Here is an 18,657-nt window from a genome sequence, read left to right as displayed (position 1 = left end):
TGGCACGGAGCAGCCTGTGCTCCTGCTGTTAAAATTTCTTAATCTCCAGAAGAGGGTGTTCATATTCAGGCTTCCTAATGGGAGAAGTTCATGGTTCATGATAGCTTCTGGATTTTTTCAGTGTTGTTGATTTGGGCCAAAAGTGTGCCAGAGACCAAATTAGGAGTAGGGAAGATCATGTTATGGCCCCTGGAAATGCTCCCTGGCTTGGCTTCATTTACTAGAAAAAGACAAAGAGAGAGTTGGTCTCAGTATTGTTATAGTAGCAAAAGTATCCCCTGATTTATTGAAGATTCTTCATTAACTGTGAAAACCTATAAGAGGAACCCAAATTATAGTTGAAGTATGGATATACGTGAGAAAAATGTGTATCTGATTCAACAGCTGCCTCCTGTAATTCCTGAACTCTGCTGAGTTCAATGAGAATTCATGAGGGCAATACTTGACCTAGATAGTTACAGACATGAGATCACTTTAATCTCTGCTGAGGGGATAACACAATGATGTCTGTGGAGGATTGCTGCAACTGCTGAAGTGATTAGCAAATGTGGAGGGAGAATAGATATCTTTTTTTTTTGTTGTGAAATTTAAGTTGATAATGGTGACACTCAAATTTTACAGAAGTAAACATTTTTTACAAGGTGTTCTTACAAAGAATAAAATTCATAGATTTATTCAATGCTATTAAAAAAATCCAATAACAAATTCTTTTCTTAAGGACAGCTACTCATTTATATGAATTCAGAAACATCAGTGCAAATTAGAGGACACCTTAGCTAAAAAATCTTTTTTTTAATTATCTATATTCTGCATGTTTTATGAAGTCTCAGGATTTGCTTGGGTCCTTTTTTTTCCTCTCTGTGTGTTGTTTTGGTTTTTTTTTCTGGAATGAGGGCATACTTGTTCCTTTATTGCCGTGAGGAAAATACTAAAAATTAAATGGCAAAAATTACACAGTTTGGTTTTAAAGTTGGTGGAAAGAAGATCAGAATTTCATTCAGTACTTTTCAATGCAGAAATGTTTATTCATGCATTATACATCTTTATTGTTTTCTGCTTTTTTAACGAAACTTTCTCTCTTGATTTCTTTCATTACAGGTTAGAAATGAACACCACACTGAATATGCAGTGTGACTGTTTTAATATAGTACTCATTTTGTGTACTTTCCTTAGTCTTTAATTAACAGGTTTAATCTCTCAGCCATAATTTTGCACTAAAATTGGGCTGTGAACTGAGCATATGTATATAAAAGCCTACTGAAACAGAAGTTGCAGTAAAATATAATTCCCTGTTGAGAATGGATAAACATACCATAAAATTAAGCTTTACAGAAATACTAATAAACCAAAATAATCAATGTATTATTTCCTGTATCTCAGTGGAAGAAGTTGAGAATGTGATGAAATTCATGACTGAAACAACAGCACAGTGGAGGAATCTATCGGTAGAGGTGAGAAGTGTAAGAAGCATGTTGGAAGAAGTAATTGCTAATTGGGACAGATATAGCAGCACTGTGGCAGGTCTACAAGCTTGGCTAGAAGATGCTGAAAAAATGCTGAATCAGCCTGAGCATTCTAAAAAGGTAATACCATATATATATGGCTATTTTGTAAATTATGAAACGTGGGACAAGTTTTTGCATGTGTTTAGGTTGTTTTACAAAATGTCATGCAAGAGGGAGAGATTTTTTCAGTTTCTGGCACGCTTTCTACATTCATCATAGGTTTTTCAATGTTTGCATGTGTAGGGTGTAGAGACTACTCAATGAAGGAAGGCATCATCTGTGATAACATGGCAAGAGGCATCTTTGACATGAATATAAGACAGCAGTATTGCTCAGAGATAAGAATGTTACTTGATTCACTCAAAGGCAAATACAGCTCTTAACACCAAAGCGCATCATCACGTCCTGGGTATAAAGACACTTAAAATTACCTTTTCCACTGCTTTTTCTACCACATAGGTGACAGATTTCAATATTAGTTGCCTTCACAAAACAACATTATTTAATATGTGTTGTTATGTTTGATGGGTAATTAATCCATTTCCCTGGCATTTTAGAAATCTTTTAGAAAGTTCCTTTTCGCGACCTCCGGTCATAAAAACAGTTTTGCTGTCTTTTTTTTTTTTTTTTCCTGTTCTAATATTGGAGTACTGAGGCACTAAGATTTATGTTTTTGAAACTTCAATAACGACCCAGATTGACATGAATAATACTGCATTTAATTTTCATCCAATCCCAGTGTAGCAGCTATACAGCTCTTAACACCAAAGTATAATTCCCATAGGATGTAAGATGTGAAAATGACATCAGGTCAGGAAAGAGCTTTTCATGTTACATGACAGAACAGCATAATTTTTGTTAAAAGTTTGTTCATTTAAATTGATGTAAAATAATGGAATACACTTTTTAAATAAAAATACACCTGTGAAAAGGATTCAATAGTCTGGCATAATATAAATACCAAAATTTATTATTACTGAGCAGGAAGGGTGACCTCAGCTGATCTGGTTGATCTTAGCTCCTTGTGTATAATTTTATGCAATTTAACTTCGCAGTGTTTTAAATGAAATACTCTTATATCCATATATATGAATAAAATCAAAATATTTACTTCTCTGATCAGTTTCATAACTTTAAAGATTTTCAAAACAGAATCTGAACATATAAGTAATGGTTTGTGGGAATAAGTGTGCAGGAGCAAGGACGGGAGTAGTTTACTCCATGTCTTTTTTACCTCTTGACCTCTAGGAAGCCTGACCATTGGAGAACTGACCAGTAATAGATTCAGTAGATTTAATTTCTTTAGGATTTCCTCGCAGAGGGTAGCCTTTGCACAAAGCAAGGGTTTTGCTCCACTGCAAGTAGAAGATTCAAACTGCGCATAAAGTTTACTGAGATGATTAAGTTTATTCACTGATACATCAGTACAGAGCACCTTTACTCCACTGATCTCAGCTTTCGGAATTTAAACCACTGTGCTGTTCAATTCTCTCTTCAACAAATTTGAGCAGTATTACATCCATCTGACATTTTCTTTTTGGTTGTATCAGAACTGTTTTTACATGTCAATAGTCATAAATAAACTGGGTCAGTGCCCCTTTCTCAGTGGGAACCGTCCTTACCATGTGCCATGCATTGAATTGTGCATTGTTTGGGAGAAGGGTAGCAGGGACAAACCAAAACTATGTCGGAGAAGAAGTGGACAATCATGGGACAGTGATTTGAGTCCTGTTTTGCTTACTGGTATAGCTGTAGTCAGTGCCTGGAGATATCTGCCTTAGGAACAATTGCCCGTCTTGAAGAGCGAAAAGGAAGGGAGGGAGCTGGTCTTTTTCTTCTCTACAAATTTCTGTGTGTGTACCTGCCTAGAAGATGCATGTTGTCACTATGGCTGTGCTATTTAGGCTGTCTCACTGGAACAGGGGAAAAAAATCAGTGACAACCTTCCCTTTCCCCTCCCCACTCACCTACTCTGAGATAGGAGGAAGCATTGATAAAGAATCAGTCTTCTCAGGTCTTCTGGGATGCCAGATCCTGGAAAGCTGCATATGGTTCACAGCAGGGGAAGAATCTCTCTACACTCTGTATATGGCTTACGTTAATATCAGCCCATACTGTTTCAAGACAAGACAGAAATTAGATGAGCCTAACAGTGTTTTCGGTTACGGACCTTTCTCTTAGGAGGAGTTCCATTAGTTTAACTGAAGCTACGCACTGGAGTAAAATGAGCTGTAAGTAAACTGGTGGTAACTTTTAATTCTCTAGGTTATGTTCACAGACATTAAAATTCTGTTATGGCATATCTAATATGAAAAGCTTCAGAGGATAATTGTTCAAAGAGTTTTATCAAGCCATTACCTGGTGATTAAATTTCAGTTTCATGATTTAAGATAAAGAGTAATTGAAAAGGTTTTGGAAAGGTGTTTTCATTTTCTTCTTCAGGATTTCTTCCGGCATTTACCTCATTGGATCCAACAGCACACAGCCATGAATGATGCTGGTAATTTTCTGATTGAAACATGTGATGAGACCATTTCCAGAGACCTTAAACAGCAGCTTCTGTTACTAAATGGAAGATGGAGAGAATTGTTTATGCAAGTTAAGCAGGTACGTGGTTTTGCTGTTGTTACTTTTAAATATTTACTTTGTCATTTCCATGCAAGCAAGACAAATTTGCCTCACTAGTAGGGCTATAGGACAACTTACTAAACTCTCTAACTATTCATCGTTAATTTAAATAGAAATTAATCCCTGACAGCAATTTATTTTATTGTGGCTTTTCCTTTGTTTATGTTTTTGGTTATACAGCTTTTTATTTTTATTTTTGGACATTTCCAGCTAGTATAAGCTGTATTTTTTTTCTATATGGTCTCCTGTCTTGATACAGTGAATATGTAGACTTATGCATATGAATTGTTTATGCTTATCATCTGCTGTTCTTCAAGGAAAGTTATTTGTTTTAAGTAGCAATTGTTGTTGTAAAAGCTCTGTAAAACTGAACAGTGAAAATGGTGAAAGTGAATACTTTTACTGCTCTTTAATGAAAGTTGCATTCAATTATTGTACTGCAGCCATAAGCAGGTACAATACGAGTTAATTAACTGAATGTTTTTCCCAAATCAGTCAGACATTACTTCAATCTTTTGTAAAAGGAGGCACTGATAATAAATGAAAAAAATACCCTTTATCTTGTGGAAGAGGGTCAACTGTTTGGAAAAGAATTGTTGTTTCTGTATTTGCTCTTTAAAAAGCAAAGAGAAGATGTGAGGTAAATTACACAGAAGTATTTCACACATCATAAACACATTAGGAAGGACCTTTGTCAATACACATTTAATGATATTTTCCCATTCCACTGATTTTTAAATAGCAATTGCCTATTTGAAAGTGCTGAATCTATTTTCTTTACTGGCATGATTATTCCCATTGCAGTCAACTTAAATGGAAAAGTAAATAATGATTGACCCCTTTTTATTGTAACTTTTCCAAACTGTTGACTAGAATGTTCTCAAGCTTTATTTGCTGATGGTATTTAGGATGATTCACTGTGAAACACTAATGGCCAGGATGTAAATGTCTCTTCCCCTACTTATGCAGCTTCTTTCATGTGCTGGCTATATGGTGTTTTTCTCACTAGCTTTTCACATTTCTGTCATACAGCTCTTTCCACTTTCTAAGACCTGTGTTTACCTTTCCTCAGCCAGCAGTTCTTCTATTTATCCTTCAGGTTTTCTAGGCTTTTCATTTTCTATTCTCTTTGCTGATTTTTCAAATTTGATACTGTAGGTAATGAGAAGTTATTTGAGATGTCGATTCTAGGTTAGAAACAAAGGAGTCTGGTGTTCTCCAAGGGATCCAAACCTTAAAAAAAGACTGATCTCTTCTATGAGTGTTGTTCTTTTTAGTATCAGCACTACTGACACTAATGCAGATGATTAGAGTCTAACTAATTTAGATTAGTTTCTAAGTTAGATTAGATTCAAAATACAAATTATTTTGTATTTTGTTGAATACCATTTGTCCAGCAGACAACTGCACTCAAAACATGCTAATTATCTTAAGTCATTACTTAATTGCCAGGTATCTCATTTGGGGTATTTTTTTTTTGTTTATTAATTTTTACTTTACATTTTTTTAGTATGCTCGAGCAGATGAACTGGACAAAATAAGGAAGGAATACTTGGATGGTGTTGCCCATTTGACAGCTTTTATTGATGGAAGCAATACGAAATTTTCAGTCCCTGTAGAAGTGTCCTTCCTTGATGTCAAAATGTTTGTACAGGATTTAGAAGTAAGTATTTTACTTTCATTCCTTTCTTTCTCTTTTGTAAGAGAGAAACTTGTAACTAAATCTGTGAGCGTGAAGTTATTTTAGTATACATTTCAATTATTACTATTTTTTTTAACCAGTGGTGTTTTTTGTATAATTTCTGCTATAGCTAATATAAATCATTGTATTCTATGAGTGACGCTTTTAGAGTACATTTCCAAAACACTGTCCCCACTGAATATTTCTTTCTGTGTAGTTTCAAACCACATTCAGGTGAGCTGACTGATACCCTATGGCACAGTTTTCATGCATTTGAAATATGATCCAGTGTTCACTAAAATCAGCAATGAAGACAATTGATAATTGGAATATATGTATTTTATATCTTGAGAACAGACTTGTATCTCCCATGAATGTATAAATGCTGTTGTTGAAATATTTTTTAAACATTTGTTTCAGAACATTAAGCAGAAATTGCCTGCGATGGAAGCTCAGTACAAAATGGTTACAAGAACAGCGCAACTTGTTACAAAAGAAGTTTCCCAAGAGGAAGTAAATGAAATGCTTGGAACTTTGACAAGGATCAAAGAGCAGCTCAGCAAGGTTGCAGAATACTTTTTCTACTACACGTGTTGTTGACTGTTGAACTGATAAATAGTTAGCTTCCCTACATAAATGCTCAGATATGTGCATTTTAGCAAATACGTAGTTATAGTAACAATAGATTGATTCAGGGTGGACAAAAATGTTACTTCATTTAGACTTTAAGACTACCAACCTTAAATTTCATATTCTTTTCTTTAAGAAGTAATACAGAATCAGGATTGATCTATCTTAAGAGAGACAGGTAGCAACTATATAAACCCTTTTTATATATACATATGAACTATATAAACTGCTATTTTTGAATTTTACAACTTTTTTAATAATTATTTTTCTTTAAAATGGCCAAAAGGTTAAGGAGTATTCTTGTGCCCTGCTCTATGAATGCCAGCATCTACTGTCTCCACTGGAAGAACTGGAGAAACAAATCACACATTTTTATGAATCTCTTGAAAAAGTAAATGAAATAATTTCTATCCTGGATCCTGAAGCACAACCCACAACTGTTCTTAAACAAAAAGCCCAAGTAAGTTTCAAAAACATCTTACAAAGATCTGCTGCTCTGAGTATTTACAATTAGCTTTCTAGGAATTTGGATTGCACCTTGGTAAGCTGAGCAAATGTTTCTTCATGTTCAGGCAACAAACATAGACTATCATAAAGTCAACTAGGCATAAATATTGAAAACTTGAGTTCCCTCCTGGTGCCCATGGTTTCAATCCAAGAAGTGAATGTAAAACTTTTTTTTTTTTTTTTTTATATCTAGTGGAAATTGGACTGAAGTATCAGAAAAACATTGGGTTTTTTATTAAGCAGATGAAATAACATGATCAGGAACTTCCCTTGGTTTACTTGGACAATTATGGAAGTTTCTTAGAAGTCTGGAAGTGGTTTCTAATGTAGTAGAACACTAAATTTTCCACCTAATCAATAAACATTTCATTCTGGAAGAATTCAGAGTTAGTCAAAACTCACTTGGAAAGATAAATGAAAATATGAGGATCTTGTGTAGGTATTGGCATTTATCCATGGGTATATGTGGTATATAACCTAGAAATAGTCCCTCAAAATTGATGTACACATTTCATTAGCATCGGTTTTGACAGGCAATGTAATTAAATGGATTTTATATGGGAAGCTGAAGTCTTCAAAACCATTTAGAGACCCTTGTGAAAAAAAAAATATAAAATATTGGAACAAATAGATTTAATTTCATGTGTTTGTATGTGTATATGTGTGTGTGTATATGTATATGTGTGTGTGTATATGTATATGTGTATATCTATATGAAAAACAAAATTAGTTCCAGCCTATAATGATTCTGGGGATTGGCCCAATAATTCAACAAGAAGGATCTTCTCTTCCAGTGACTTCAAGCTTTTATTGCTTTCATTAAAAAAATTATCTGGTGAGCTTGAATCAAGCCAGTCCATTTATCTTCCCAAGTAAATCCTCTTCTATTTGTGAGCACTGGCTGAGTCGTGTGTCCAACCTGCAGGTTTAGGAGCAGCTCATAAGAGTGCTCCTTTCCTCTGCTTCTGAAGGTTAACCTGCCCTGGAATGTTGCAATAAAAAGACATGTTTCGTCTGCAGTTGTTTGCCAACCAAGGAACCAAAATGTCATCAGTTATATGGAGGGTGCTGGTTTCTGCTGATCAGGCAGTAAACAGGGATTTATGCTGAGTAATACAGTATTCCTTCAGTAGAAGAACAGTTTCCTCACCACAGGATTTTTTAAACCTTCTTTTCAGCCTGTGCGACTTCATAAATGTTTTCTTTTCTTCTCTCTTTCTCTTTTTTTTTTTTTTAAGTATAATTCTCATTGCTTAATGCCATTTGTAATGAAATCTAAATTCCAGTAGTTGACATGAAAGGTTAATTTGTTGAAAGGCAAGAAAGATTAACATCTCTAACCTGCTACTGATACTGAGAGTTGCCATCTTCTATTGTTTGTGCTGCTGCCTACTTACAATTATACAAAAAATACAGACATTCCATAAAATTAAATCACAGAATAATGTGTTGATCTGCATTCTCTAAAGCTCTCTGAAAGGCATGGGTACACATCTGTGTCTTCTGTGTCTTTTTTTTTTTTTCTTTTTTTTTTTTAAATAGATAGAGCTCTGTTTGCGTACAGGACTCTTCATACAAGGCAGAAGTTGTGTGGTCTGTGTTATTCCATATAACATTTTGTGTAGTCTGTTTGTCGTGGTGCTTTGATCTCATCACTTTTGTTCTTATTGCCTAAAAATATCTTCCTGTTATTTTGCCAAACTTTTCTCTCCTTTGTTCCTGGCCAGGGTGGATATATGTTTTTTTCTTTCAGGATTTGGTAGCTTATCAAGAAAACTGCAAGAAAGATTTGTCCCTGATTGAGAGAAATAGTCAGAGTATCCTGCAGTGTGTGGCTTCGAGTGAAGTGTTACAACATTTCCATCAGTCAACATTTCAGAAGAAAGTTACACAAGTTCAGATTACTTTTCAGGTAATTATGTCATACCTTTGTGCCTATTTTTGAAAGCTTGTTCATATGCATCTCATCTGTCCTACCATGTCTCCATTTCATGACTCTGTATCTACTGTCATAGAGAGCTCTCCTGTCTGGTGTCAAGTTATTAATTAAGGATTTGCCTGTATTAGGTACTAAGTGGTCAGGGGACTAGCAGTCATGTTCTCCATGCAGTTATTCAGAGGTGAGACTACCTCAGAAGAACCTGGGATTTAAGGAGAACTTTCACATGTCTCAGGCTCCTTTGGAATGAGGAACCTGAAATCCACCTGCTAGGGCTGCACTGTATTGTGTTTCTCCTGACTTTGGAGGAGAGAAATTGGCTCTTTCCTTGGCTAATTATTTGCTCCTATATTCCCATACATACCCTTTCACGCAAAGCATGGAAGATGTAAACTTCTGCAAACGCTACAATTGCTGGGCTTTATATTTCCTCGGAAAATGCAGTGAATTGTGAATATGGAAAGTTGCAAATATGTATTTGCATTTGTTAATGTAAAGATGTGTACTTTGGGCTATAATCCCCCTTACCTGTAGAGCTCTATGTTGTTATTAGCCATGTTGATATTTTGGGGCTATTCAGCCTCAGTCTAGCCCCACTCTAGCATGAAATTAACCATTATCTTGGAGTCATATCTCCAGATGTTGGGTTCTATTAGATTTGTTTTCAGGCAATTATTGTTCAATATAAAGATATCTAAATTGAATTTAAATCTACAGAAAATCACCTATCAGTAAAGATCTGTTTCTGAGAGGTGGATTTCAAAATTTATATTCTATTTTTTGAATTGTAGTGAAAGATCAGTGGGTTTTGGTTTACAATTTAGAAATCATTAAGTTTAGCTTATAGTAACAGAAGAAGATACAGTTGTAGCTTGGTAAATTTACCATTTTAAACATTAACTACTTTGTTTCTATAAAGATGGGTGGAGATTTGTCTCTTTTTGTGTTGGAAAATGAACCTACAAAACATGGCATAACCATACAAAATGTGGTCTACCCAGAGTTAAAATATTTATGAATCTGGAAACTGCCATTTTCTCGTGTAAAGAATACATTCTTAAATGAATCTATAAAAATTTTTATCAGGAAACTTTAAAATGGTTTAGAAAGATGTTTATTTGATTAGCTCACTAGGTAAAATCATTACAATTCCTTACACTGTAATCAGTGAGGATGGTAAAGTTTGTGGTTAGTAAGCAGCATTGCAAATACCTTGCTGCAGTTGAACTGGTAGGCTGTTCATTTCTCATGGTAAATTTTTTACTTGCTTATGGAGCTGTAACCACTGGATAATGCAGTGCACTGGGGCAGACTACCGAGCAGAGTAAGAAAGAGCTGCAACTAAGGTTTCAAAACAAGAGGATTTCAGAGTAGCAACTAAATCACAAAATTTGCTGCCTTTCTTTTAAGTGGCTTTCTGCCTGGTTTCTTATCTAGCCTACTAGTGTGATAATCATATAAACCCCCTCCAGGTCAGAAGACCTGTAGCATGAAACCAGTTGGATCCATAGGTCACACCACATTCATGTAGAGTCATGTAGGAGGAATTAGTCTACTACTAAGAAAAACGGAATGGTAAGCTTTTACCCATACATTTGAAAGCAGGCTTTAGGAAAGAAAGAGTAGCCAAATGGCAGAGGCATTCTGAAGGTATCAGAGACACCTATATATTAGGTAGCTACCCATTTTTATTTGAATGAAGGATGATATAATATGTATAAGTATTAAAAATTGGGAAAATGGGAGTATAAAAGAGAGAAACACTTGTCAACGGCATATATTTGAAAGAGTGACACCAATCAAATGCATTTTTGGAAGATCATGGTAAAAGAGAGCAAATAAAAATCAATGAGAAAGCGCCAGCTTATTTTCTTTGCTTATAACTCAGAATATGGTCAGGAAAGCTGGTGACTGGAGAAAAAACATAGAAGCAAATAGCCGTTTGATGAAGAAATTTGAGGAGTCTAGAGCAGAACTGGAGAATGTAATACAGATTGCCAATTCCTGCTTAAAAGAAAAAGGAAATCCTGAAGAACTTCTCAGAAAACATAGCGTGAGTAAATTCTCTGACATTCCTCATGGAAATCTTTGACTGCATGACATACAAGTGAAAAACCTACTTAATTTTAAATTTGATGTGGGTTTCTTTTATGTATAGAAGTTATACAGATCAGGTCAAACTAATGTTAAGTTTGAAAAACAAAAAGGAAAAAGGATCACCCCTCTTACTGATGAATGTAAGTAACCAGAAGGTGAAGAGAGAAGACCTCCTAGAAATTAGGGTTGGTTTTGCCAGTAGAACCATTGGGAGTGAGGACACTGCATTTTGCTAGTCTCACACATCTGCTCCTTTTTTTTTTTCAGATGAATATATGTACTATAACCATTACTTACGCATATAGCTTTAAAATGTATTCATGTTGAAATACCATCTCAGTGTACTGTCTGAGAGTAAATTAATTTTTTGGACTTTAAATAGCTAGAAATAGTTCTTTCCTTAGCTCAAACTTCAGTTCTTTAATGCAGCAGAAGTAACCTTGAAACTTAGAGTGTGTTAGGGAACTTCATGTTGGCAGATTACCATATCAATAGCCATCTTCATCTTCTCACCTTCTCACTTTCCACCTCAACTGCAGGAATTCTTTAACCAGTTGGATCAGAGAGTCTTAAATGCCTTTCTGAAAGCTTGTGATGAACTTACTGACATTCTCCCAGAACAAGAGCAACACAACCTGCAGGAAGCTGTGAGAAAACTTCATAGGCAGTGGAAGGTTAGTGACATTGAATGATGTCTCTGGAAATTGTAAGTCTTCGGAATGTTTCTGCATGACCTATATGTTGAAAAAAATTAAAATAAAGTAAAATAAAAAGTTGTATTATTCCTGTACAATTAAAAAAAAAATGTATTTTACAACATTAGATACAGTGAAACGTGCAAATATCCTCTTGAAAAAAACCCTGTTAAGTGGTCAAAAGTCAAAAAATGTGAGAAATTAATTATGAAACCTTAATTTCTTCCCCTACGTACAGTCATAATGATACCTGCGTTAAGAACATTTGTGGAGAATAGATGCTAGCTTTCCTTTCTTTATGCGGATGTTGGATGATTGCAGTTACTTTCCCAACCTTAATAAAATGAATTTTTTAGAGATCAGGCTATGAGTTTAGATTGTGTCTTCTGCCAAAGCCTCTAACAACTGAACAAACATTGTTCATAAGCTATGGAATTTTTTGCCTGCTACAGCATGTTGCAGGTCAAAGCTGGAGTGATGGATGAGTTGTTTTTCACTAGCATGCAAACAGGAACCTCTGGAGGCAGTTGTGAATATAGTATCACTGTTATTGTTTGTTTTATTATTTTATGCAGGAAATATTTGGTATATCTTGCCAGGAATCAAGATGTCTCTGTAATGTGCCTTATACATACATATTCTGGTCCCCAAAAACTTATGATCTTACAACTAAGAGTTGGTAACATGTTGGTAACAGAGTTGCTTTATTTACTTAAATAAATATGGAGAAAACCCCATCTGTTCATGCATATATATGCTTTATTTTTCCGTAGTAGCAGTTTTTTGATAATTTATTTGTAGTAACTTGACACTGAGATAATGAGAGTAGTGTTTTATCTCTGTGCTTGTTTATTGCCCCTGTGGTTGTATAGGATCTTCAAACAGAAGCACCATATCATCTGATCCACTTGAAGATAGAAATACAGAAAAGCAGGTTCTTAGTCACAGTGGAGGAGTGCAAAGCCGAACTAGCTCGACAGAACAAGGTGTTATCAAGAGAAGGCAATGAAAGGATGATTGAGGAACACAAGGTATGAATTATATGCCACCACGTGGGCATTTCAATGTCAATAATAAACAGAAGGTCTGACCAACTCTTAAACCACCAAACACTGCACAACTACATCAGGTCAATCCTCGGGGCCTTTAACAAAAATTTTGATTTGAGCTTAGTACAGTTTATAACAGATATATAGATATGGTTTGTGATTTCTGCCAATTTGTATTTTTATTGAATTTTCTGCTGTCTCCCATCAGTTGTTCTTCGGTGACAAGGGATCTTACCAGCTGTGTGAGAAAAGGCTACAAAGGATTGAAGAACTGTGCCAAAAACTGCCAGTTTCTGATCCAGTGAGGGCTACATTGGAAAGCAGCCAACGAATCCTGAAGGATCTAAAATCCCAGATAGACAGCACTTATGTAAAGCTAACAGAGCACTCGAACACCTGGAAGGGCTACAAGAACAGGTGTCAGCTCCATTGCTAGCTGGGTGTCACAGAGCCTTATGTGTGGTCACTCCTTTAAATGTTGTCATAGAACAGTACCACTGTGTAAAGAATGATACTGTGTTGCTAGCTTCAAGAAGAAAACCATACTTTATGTAGTAATTCCACAAATTATAGTGGGGTTTTGAGTTGATTTTATATTTTTTTGTCTTAAATTTAAGGTTATCATTTGGTGGTGGCAATTTTTATCTAACTTCTTTGTTTGCGTTGCATTACGTGATGTTTTATTTCAGATTTTCTGAATTGGCAAATTGGATTTCGTCAACAGAAAGAGAGATAAAGAAGATAAAGGAAAGTGTCAATGATACTGCCAAATACAAGCAATGTAAATCATCTTTGGGGGTGAGCCCTTGGCTTATATTCTAAAAAAGCTACAGTCATTGCTACTGGGACTCTGGATAAAACTGTGTTCTGAAGTTGTGTGACTTTTACTATGGAGACCATAATAGCTCTGCTGTTTCCTGATATTCTTAAAAACATTTCCAGGAAAAGTTCCACATGCAACAAAGTGTGGCAGAAGTTCCTACTTTTAATTTAGAGAATGGCAGGTTCCTTTGCCTGTATATTCAGAACATCCAAAATATAGAAGCAGATATAATAAATGCTTGCCCTTCATCCTGCTGTGTGCACAGTTAAAAGTGCTGTGCAAAGAAAAGCCAAAATTTCTGGACTGGGAGTTTTTGAAGGATCAAGTTACTGTCTTACATTTAGGGAAATCTTCTATAATAAAAATTCTCTTCTATGATAGTGTAATAGGGGAGGCAAAGAAATCCTACCATTCGCTTTTGCATTAGTGATTGGTAACAGAAGTGTTAGAATAATGGAAGATTGAGTCATTTGGTTAAATTAGTTTTAGGCAATAATTTATTATGTTACTTGAGACCTAGCTTGACCCTTATTTCTTTTTTTTTATTATTATTTCACATATTAGGAGCAAAAATAGGAATGTCACATACTGTTGGAGTTTGTGTGGAAGCCATGAGCAGGTTATGAGGCTAACTGTGCAGAGAAACATAGTTAGGATGACCTTGATAAAGCAGATAGAGCTTTAGCTTAATGGGTGCTTCTGCTCCAAAAAGTCTGATGGCAGTTTCACTTCCGGCAACTTCTCATCAGCACTGGCACAAAAATTTTTGTGAACTACTGAGTGAAAAGTGAAAAAAGGAGCTATTTAACTAGGAAAAATACACAAAATGTTATATCACATGAAGTTTTATGTTTGGGAAAGTCAGCATTTAAGATTTAAATGCTTACTAAGAAATTTGGTCAATATATGGAAAATATATACAAGGTATCAATCATGTATCTGTAGATAAAAATGTTAGCTTGTGAGGAAAATGTGTGCCACTACTTCTTGTTAAAGACCAGTCTAATGAGTAGCAGTGGAGTAAAGTCCGTGGAGGAAATGCAAAAATCTAGGCATTGACTGGAACAGAATCAGATAGGGTATGCAAATAGAAAAATACTACATTTCTTGTGTTTCAAGATAAGAACAACAACGTTTAAACTACTAATCTTTGATGTCACTTATTAATATATTTTGTTTATTTGAAGAAAATACGTTTTGATTCTTCCATAGGAAATTAGGAAACATATTAACAGGCAAGGAGAAAATCACAGCTGGTTGAAATCTAGACTTGCTGTTTTGACTGCAGTATGTCCTGATTTGGAGGCCAAAAAGACAGAGGATGAGCTTTGTAAACTTTCCAGTGACTTCAAGGGACTCCTAGATTTGCTGGCTGAGGTACAGTATGAGGGACACGAGAACTCTTTATTTACAGTGTCACATGAAATGACGTCAATCATGGCTTCACAAGCATAAGTTCCCTACTGTGTTTTTTTAATTAAACTGCAAGCATTCAGCAACGGAAGAACTCATTTGTACTCCCCGGGTAGCAAAGCCTTGAGAGTAGCAGGCAAAAAATACTGACATTATTGTAATGGATCTTTTCCCTTTGCAGCAGTGGAAAGCATCATAGTTAATGTTTCTGGAATCAAAATGTCACTATTTTTAGAGGCAAAAGATACTTTTCTGAAATCAGGTCTTAGTGAACATCAGTAAAACAGTGATGTACATCAGCTAGTGGATATAGAATTTGACTTGATCTTCATTTCTGTATCACTTCTGCTGAAATAATAAAGACACTACTGTGAGGTAGTTTCAAATCATTCAGAATGTCTATCATGCACTGAATTTGCGGGAAAAGGCTACAGTTCCCTGAGATCTGAATGATAATGAGATACTGTAACTGGTGAAACCATGGGAAACTTCTAATTGATAGACAAAACCTTAGAATCCACTGAACCCTTGAGTTCTGTGGGATCTCAGGGAACTTACTGCATCACAGTTTTCACAGTAAAAAGAAAGATCAGGAGAAACTTAGAATATCTTACATGTAGAAGGCAGAACACGTCCATTTGAAAAAAGAGCTTAGGACAGAAAAAGAGTTCAGGCTTCCAATTCCATTGATAATGTTGATTCTTGTGGAGGCCTTGTAGGTGTTCCAAATGTATAAAAGTTCCATGTATTTATTGAATCTCCTCTAAACTTCTGTGGAATGAAAACGGGTTGGAAAGTTGGAGGAACCAATGTTCTGATTTCCAAGTGACTGCAAAAAAATTTAAGATAATATATTTTTTTATTATTTATAATTTGTATTAAAGCACTTTTCGTGTTGTTTTCTCCAAAAGTCAGAACTAAGGGGAGCACAAGTTCATGAAGGGTAAAAAAGAAAATAAGAACTAGAATCTAAACTTGTTCTGAATCTAAAAGCATAATCTAAATGGCAATTTATTCTATAGTTAAGAGACTGCTGATTCTTAACAGTCCGAATACTCTTTACAGCTAAATTTACAGCTTGTTAATCAGATGGATGAGACTGTTTAGACAAGGACTGATACTCAGTATCCAAATGTTTTTTGGATAGTAAAGACTAAACATTTATATAACAGGAAAGAGAATAGCTTGAATCTGAATGACCCTTCAAAGTGAATATGCACTGGGAAGAAAGAAAGGAGGGGAAGAAAAGAAAGGAGTTTCTTAGTTCTAGAATTCTTTATGATTAAAACCTTAAAACATAGGAACTGTCTGAGGAACAGAGCCTGTACTGAGAATCAGGTACAAGTAGTTAGCCACATCGTGCAAAGAAGAAAGAACTTTATGATATGTTGAATGGATATATCATTTTCTTTACAAAATTCTGCAAACCGAGACTGCGTATTGCACCACATGCTTATCACGGTCCATAAAACCAGGGTAACGGGGCATTTTAATACATTTGTGATTCACCAGGGCATTGCTCTAGAAGACCCAAAAGGCAAAAGGATTTTTTGTGAGCTGAGTAGCGCGGGTATTTCAGAGTCTGGGTCAGCTTGCAAGGGTGAGGACAGCATATATTTTCTAAGTTTCACCTATAAGGGGCTGTCACAGACAGCTATTTACCATATGACAATATAATAGGGAGTGCATCTAAACAAGACAAAGGTCTCCTTGGTGACATTTAAGTCTACAGTCACTCTTTCAATGTAGAGTTAAAGGTGTCTGTTAAGAATGCTGGAGACAAAAATGGTTTGAATTTAGACAATTTGCTATATTTTTTTGAAAAAAATATTCCAAATATAAATGTGCCCTTAAAATATAGATGCACATTTCAACATGAAATACTTAAAATTATCCGTAATTGTAGGTTGAAAAGACTTTAGGTACTGTTGGAGACTGTGTCCAGTACAAAGAAGAAGTTAAAAGTGCAATAGAAGAGTTAATCAACAACTCTAAAGAAGCCCAAGCAGAGGCTGAAAAGATCCTGGATACAGAAAGTTTATTACAAGCTCAGCAACTACTACTTCATCATCAGGTAGGGCAATTATTCATGTGCATATTAAGTATTTTTTTTACAGTAGAGTGTATGTAATTACTAATTTTTCTTATGTCCATTAGCATAACTCTTTATATTTAAACGTGAAAGAGTTATAAAGGAAATGGTCTCATATGGCCTAGTATTGATTTCTTATAATGAAAATAGTACTCAGTATTTTTAAAATGTTAATGCCCAAAGATGAGATTGTTTTCAACTTTTATTGAATATCCTTTTATTTCACATGGGTTTTTTGGGCACAGAACACCTGAAAAACAGTCTTCGTTTCCCTGGAATTTTGGGTAACTCTACTCTGCAAATATGTAGTCTCTCTCTTTTTACCTTTTTGAAGTTTGCGTGTCAGATTTGACCATGGTAAATATGGCTTGATCCTAGTTTTGGAAATTTCTCAACTTCATCAGCTTTGTTGTGGCACCAACTCATGTTGGTGGAGTGCTGGAGAGGAGGTATACCTCTAGCCTCATGTCCTCCTCTAGGTAGCTACTGCACTGACAGATTTGCCTCCAGTCTGTAGGAGTAGAACAGGAAGCTTTTTGAGCACTGATAATAGATCAAAACATCTGCAGCCTACAGTAATAATAAATCATATGGGTTGCATACAGCAAGAGTCATGGGTTTTAAGGCCAAATATGGGAAATTAATTTCGAGCCCTGCTCAAAGCATATAAAATAAGAAAATAAGAATAATTTAATAATAATTAATAAGAAAAAGAATAATTTACTGTCAGTGCTTGGGCATTATATAAGCATTTTATATTAACATCTATTTCTGTAAGGTTGAGCATGTCTTATTGTCTGACCAGGCAGTACTATGTCTTACCTCTGTCTTATCTAAACTCTTTGGTGTTTGTAAAACCTATTGTATGTGTTAAGGTTCATATTTCTTCTTTCAATACTCTACATTCCTTATCCATCATACGATAGGGAGTAGGAACAGTTAACTTCTCCTTGAGTTCTCAGACTCTCCTCCTTCTTTTGATATGGAGTCTTTTAAGGTAAAAACAGACATTGACAAAGAGCTGAAGGTACCCAGAGCAGAATTGAGCAGGGAACCGTGAACTTGCCTGGAAAGAGTGGCAATGGGTCAGGCATCTTAGGAAAGGACAGGGGAGTTTCTGATAGTGCTACAAAGCAAAACACATTAAAGAAAGTTATGCGACTTGGCCATCCCCCTGCTGCTCTCTAATGAAGGCTGATAAATTGCTTTGATCAATCTGAGGCTCTAACCTGTGCCTCAAAGGATGCAGAACAGATGTGGATGCTTCCAGGCAGTCATAAGGAATACAGGCACCTGTGGCTACTGCTGCAGTTGCTCAATTGTTGTGGCTTCTGCTTTCTAAAATATTGCTTTGGATAAATGTCCATACTGTCACACTCTCTCTCCCATTTGTAGGCCACAAAAGCTGTATACGCATTTTGGAACTCACGGCGTATACTTGATGAGTATATGAGACTCTCAAGAATACTGGCCACAATTTATCCCTTTGTCTATTATTCTCATTGCTTCCCCATGCAAAAGCAGAAAGTGGTTTCATTGTACCAGTTTCACAAAGGAGCTAAAAAGTCTAATCATTCCTGTTGGATGAATCCTTTTAG

General features: G+C 35.5%; 1 protein-coding gene across 15 annotated transcripts in view; it reads left to right on the top strand.

Annotated features, from left to right (window-relative positions):
• SYNE1 (spectrin repeat containing nuclear envelope protein 1) overlaps nucleotides 1-18,657 on the top strand; it is a 302,834-nt gene that overhangs the window by 85,775 nt on the left and 198,402 nt on the right. For all 15 annotated transcript variants that reach the window (XM_054197389.1, XM_054197388.1, XM_054197395.1 and 12 more), the window contains 13 exons: nucleotides 1,381-1,583; nucleotides 3,948-4,112; nucleotides 5,644-5,796; nucleotides 6,235-6,378; nucleotides 6,731-6,904; nucleotides 8,705-8,863; nucleotides 10,779-10,943; nucleotides 11,527-11,661; nucleotides 12,555-12,713; nucleotides 12,940-13,148; nucleotides 13,421-13,529; nucleotides 14,767-14,931; nucleotides 16,874-17,041. In XM_054197389.1, coding sequence (XP_054053364.1) covers nucleotides 1,381-1,583; nucleotides 3,948-4,112; nucleotides 5,644-5,796; nucleotides 6,235-6,378; nucleotides 6,731-6,904; nucleotides 8,705-8,863; nucleotides 10,779-10,943; nucleotides 11,527-11,661; nucleotides 12,555-12,713; nucleotides 12,940-13,148; nucleotides 13,421-13,529; nucleotides 14,767-14,931; nucleotides 16,874-17,041 — 2,108 coding nt within the window. The remainder of the gene's footprint in view (nucleotides 1-1,380; nucleotides 1,584-3,947; nucleotides 4,113-5,643; nucleotides 5,797-6,234; nucleotides 6,379-6,730; nucleotides 6,905-8,704; nucleotides 8,864-10,778; nucleotides 10,944-11,526; nucleotides 11,662-12,554; nucleotides 12,714-12,939; nucleotides 13,149-13,420; nucleotides 13,530-14,766; nucleotides 14,932-16,873; nucleotides 17,042-18,657) is intronic.

The sequence above is a fragment of the Rissa tridactyla genome, chromosome 3 (assembly GCF_028500815.1).
Source record: "Rissa tridactyla isolate bRisTri1 chromosome 3, bRisTri1.patW.cur.20221130, whole genome shotgun sequence".
NCBI lineage: Eukaryota > Metazoa > Chordata > Aves > Charadriiformes > Laridae > Rissa > Rissa tridactyla.
The sequence above is the reverse complement of the archived record's forward strand: the minus strand, read 5'-3'. Positions and strand labels throughout refer to the sequence as shown.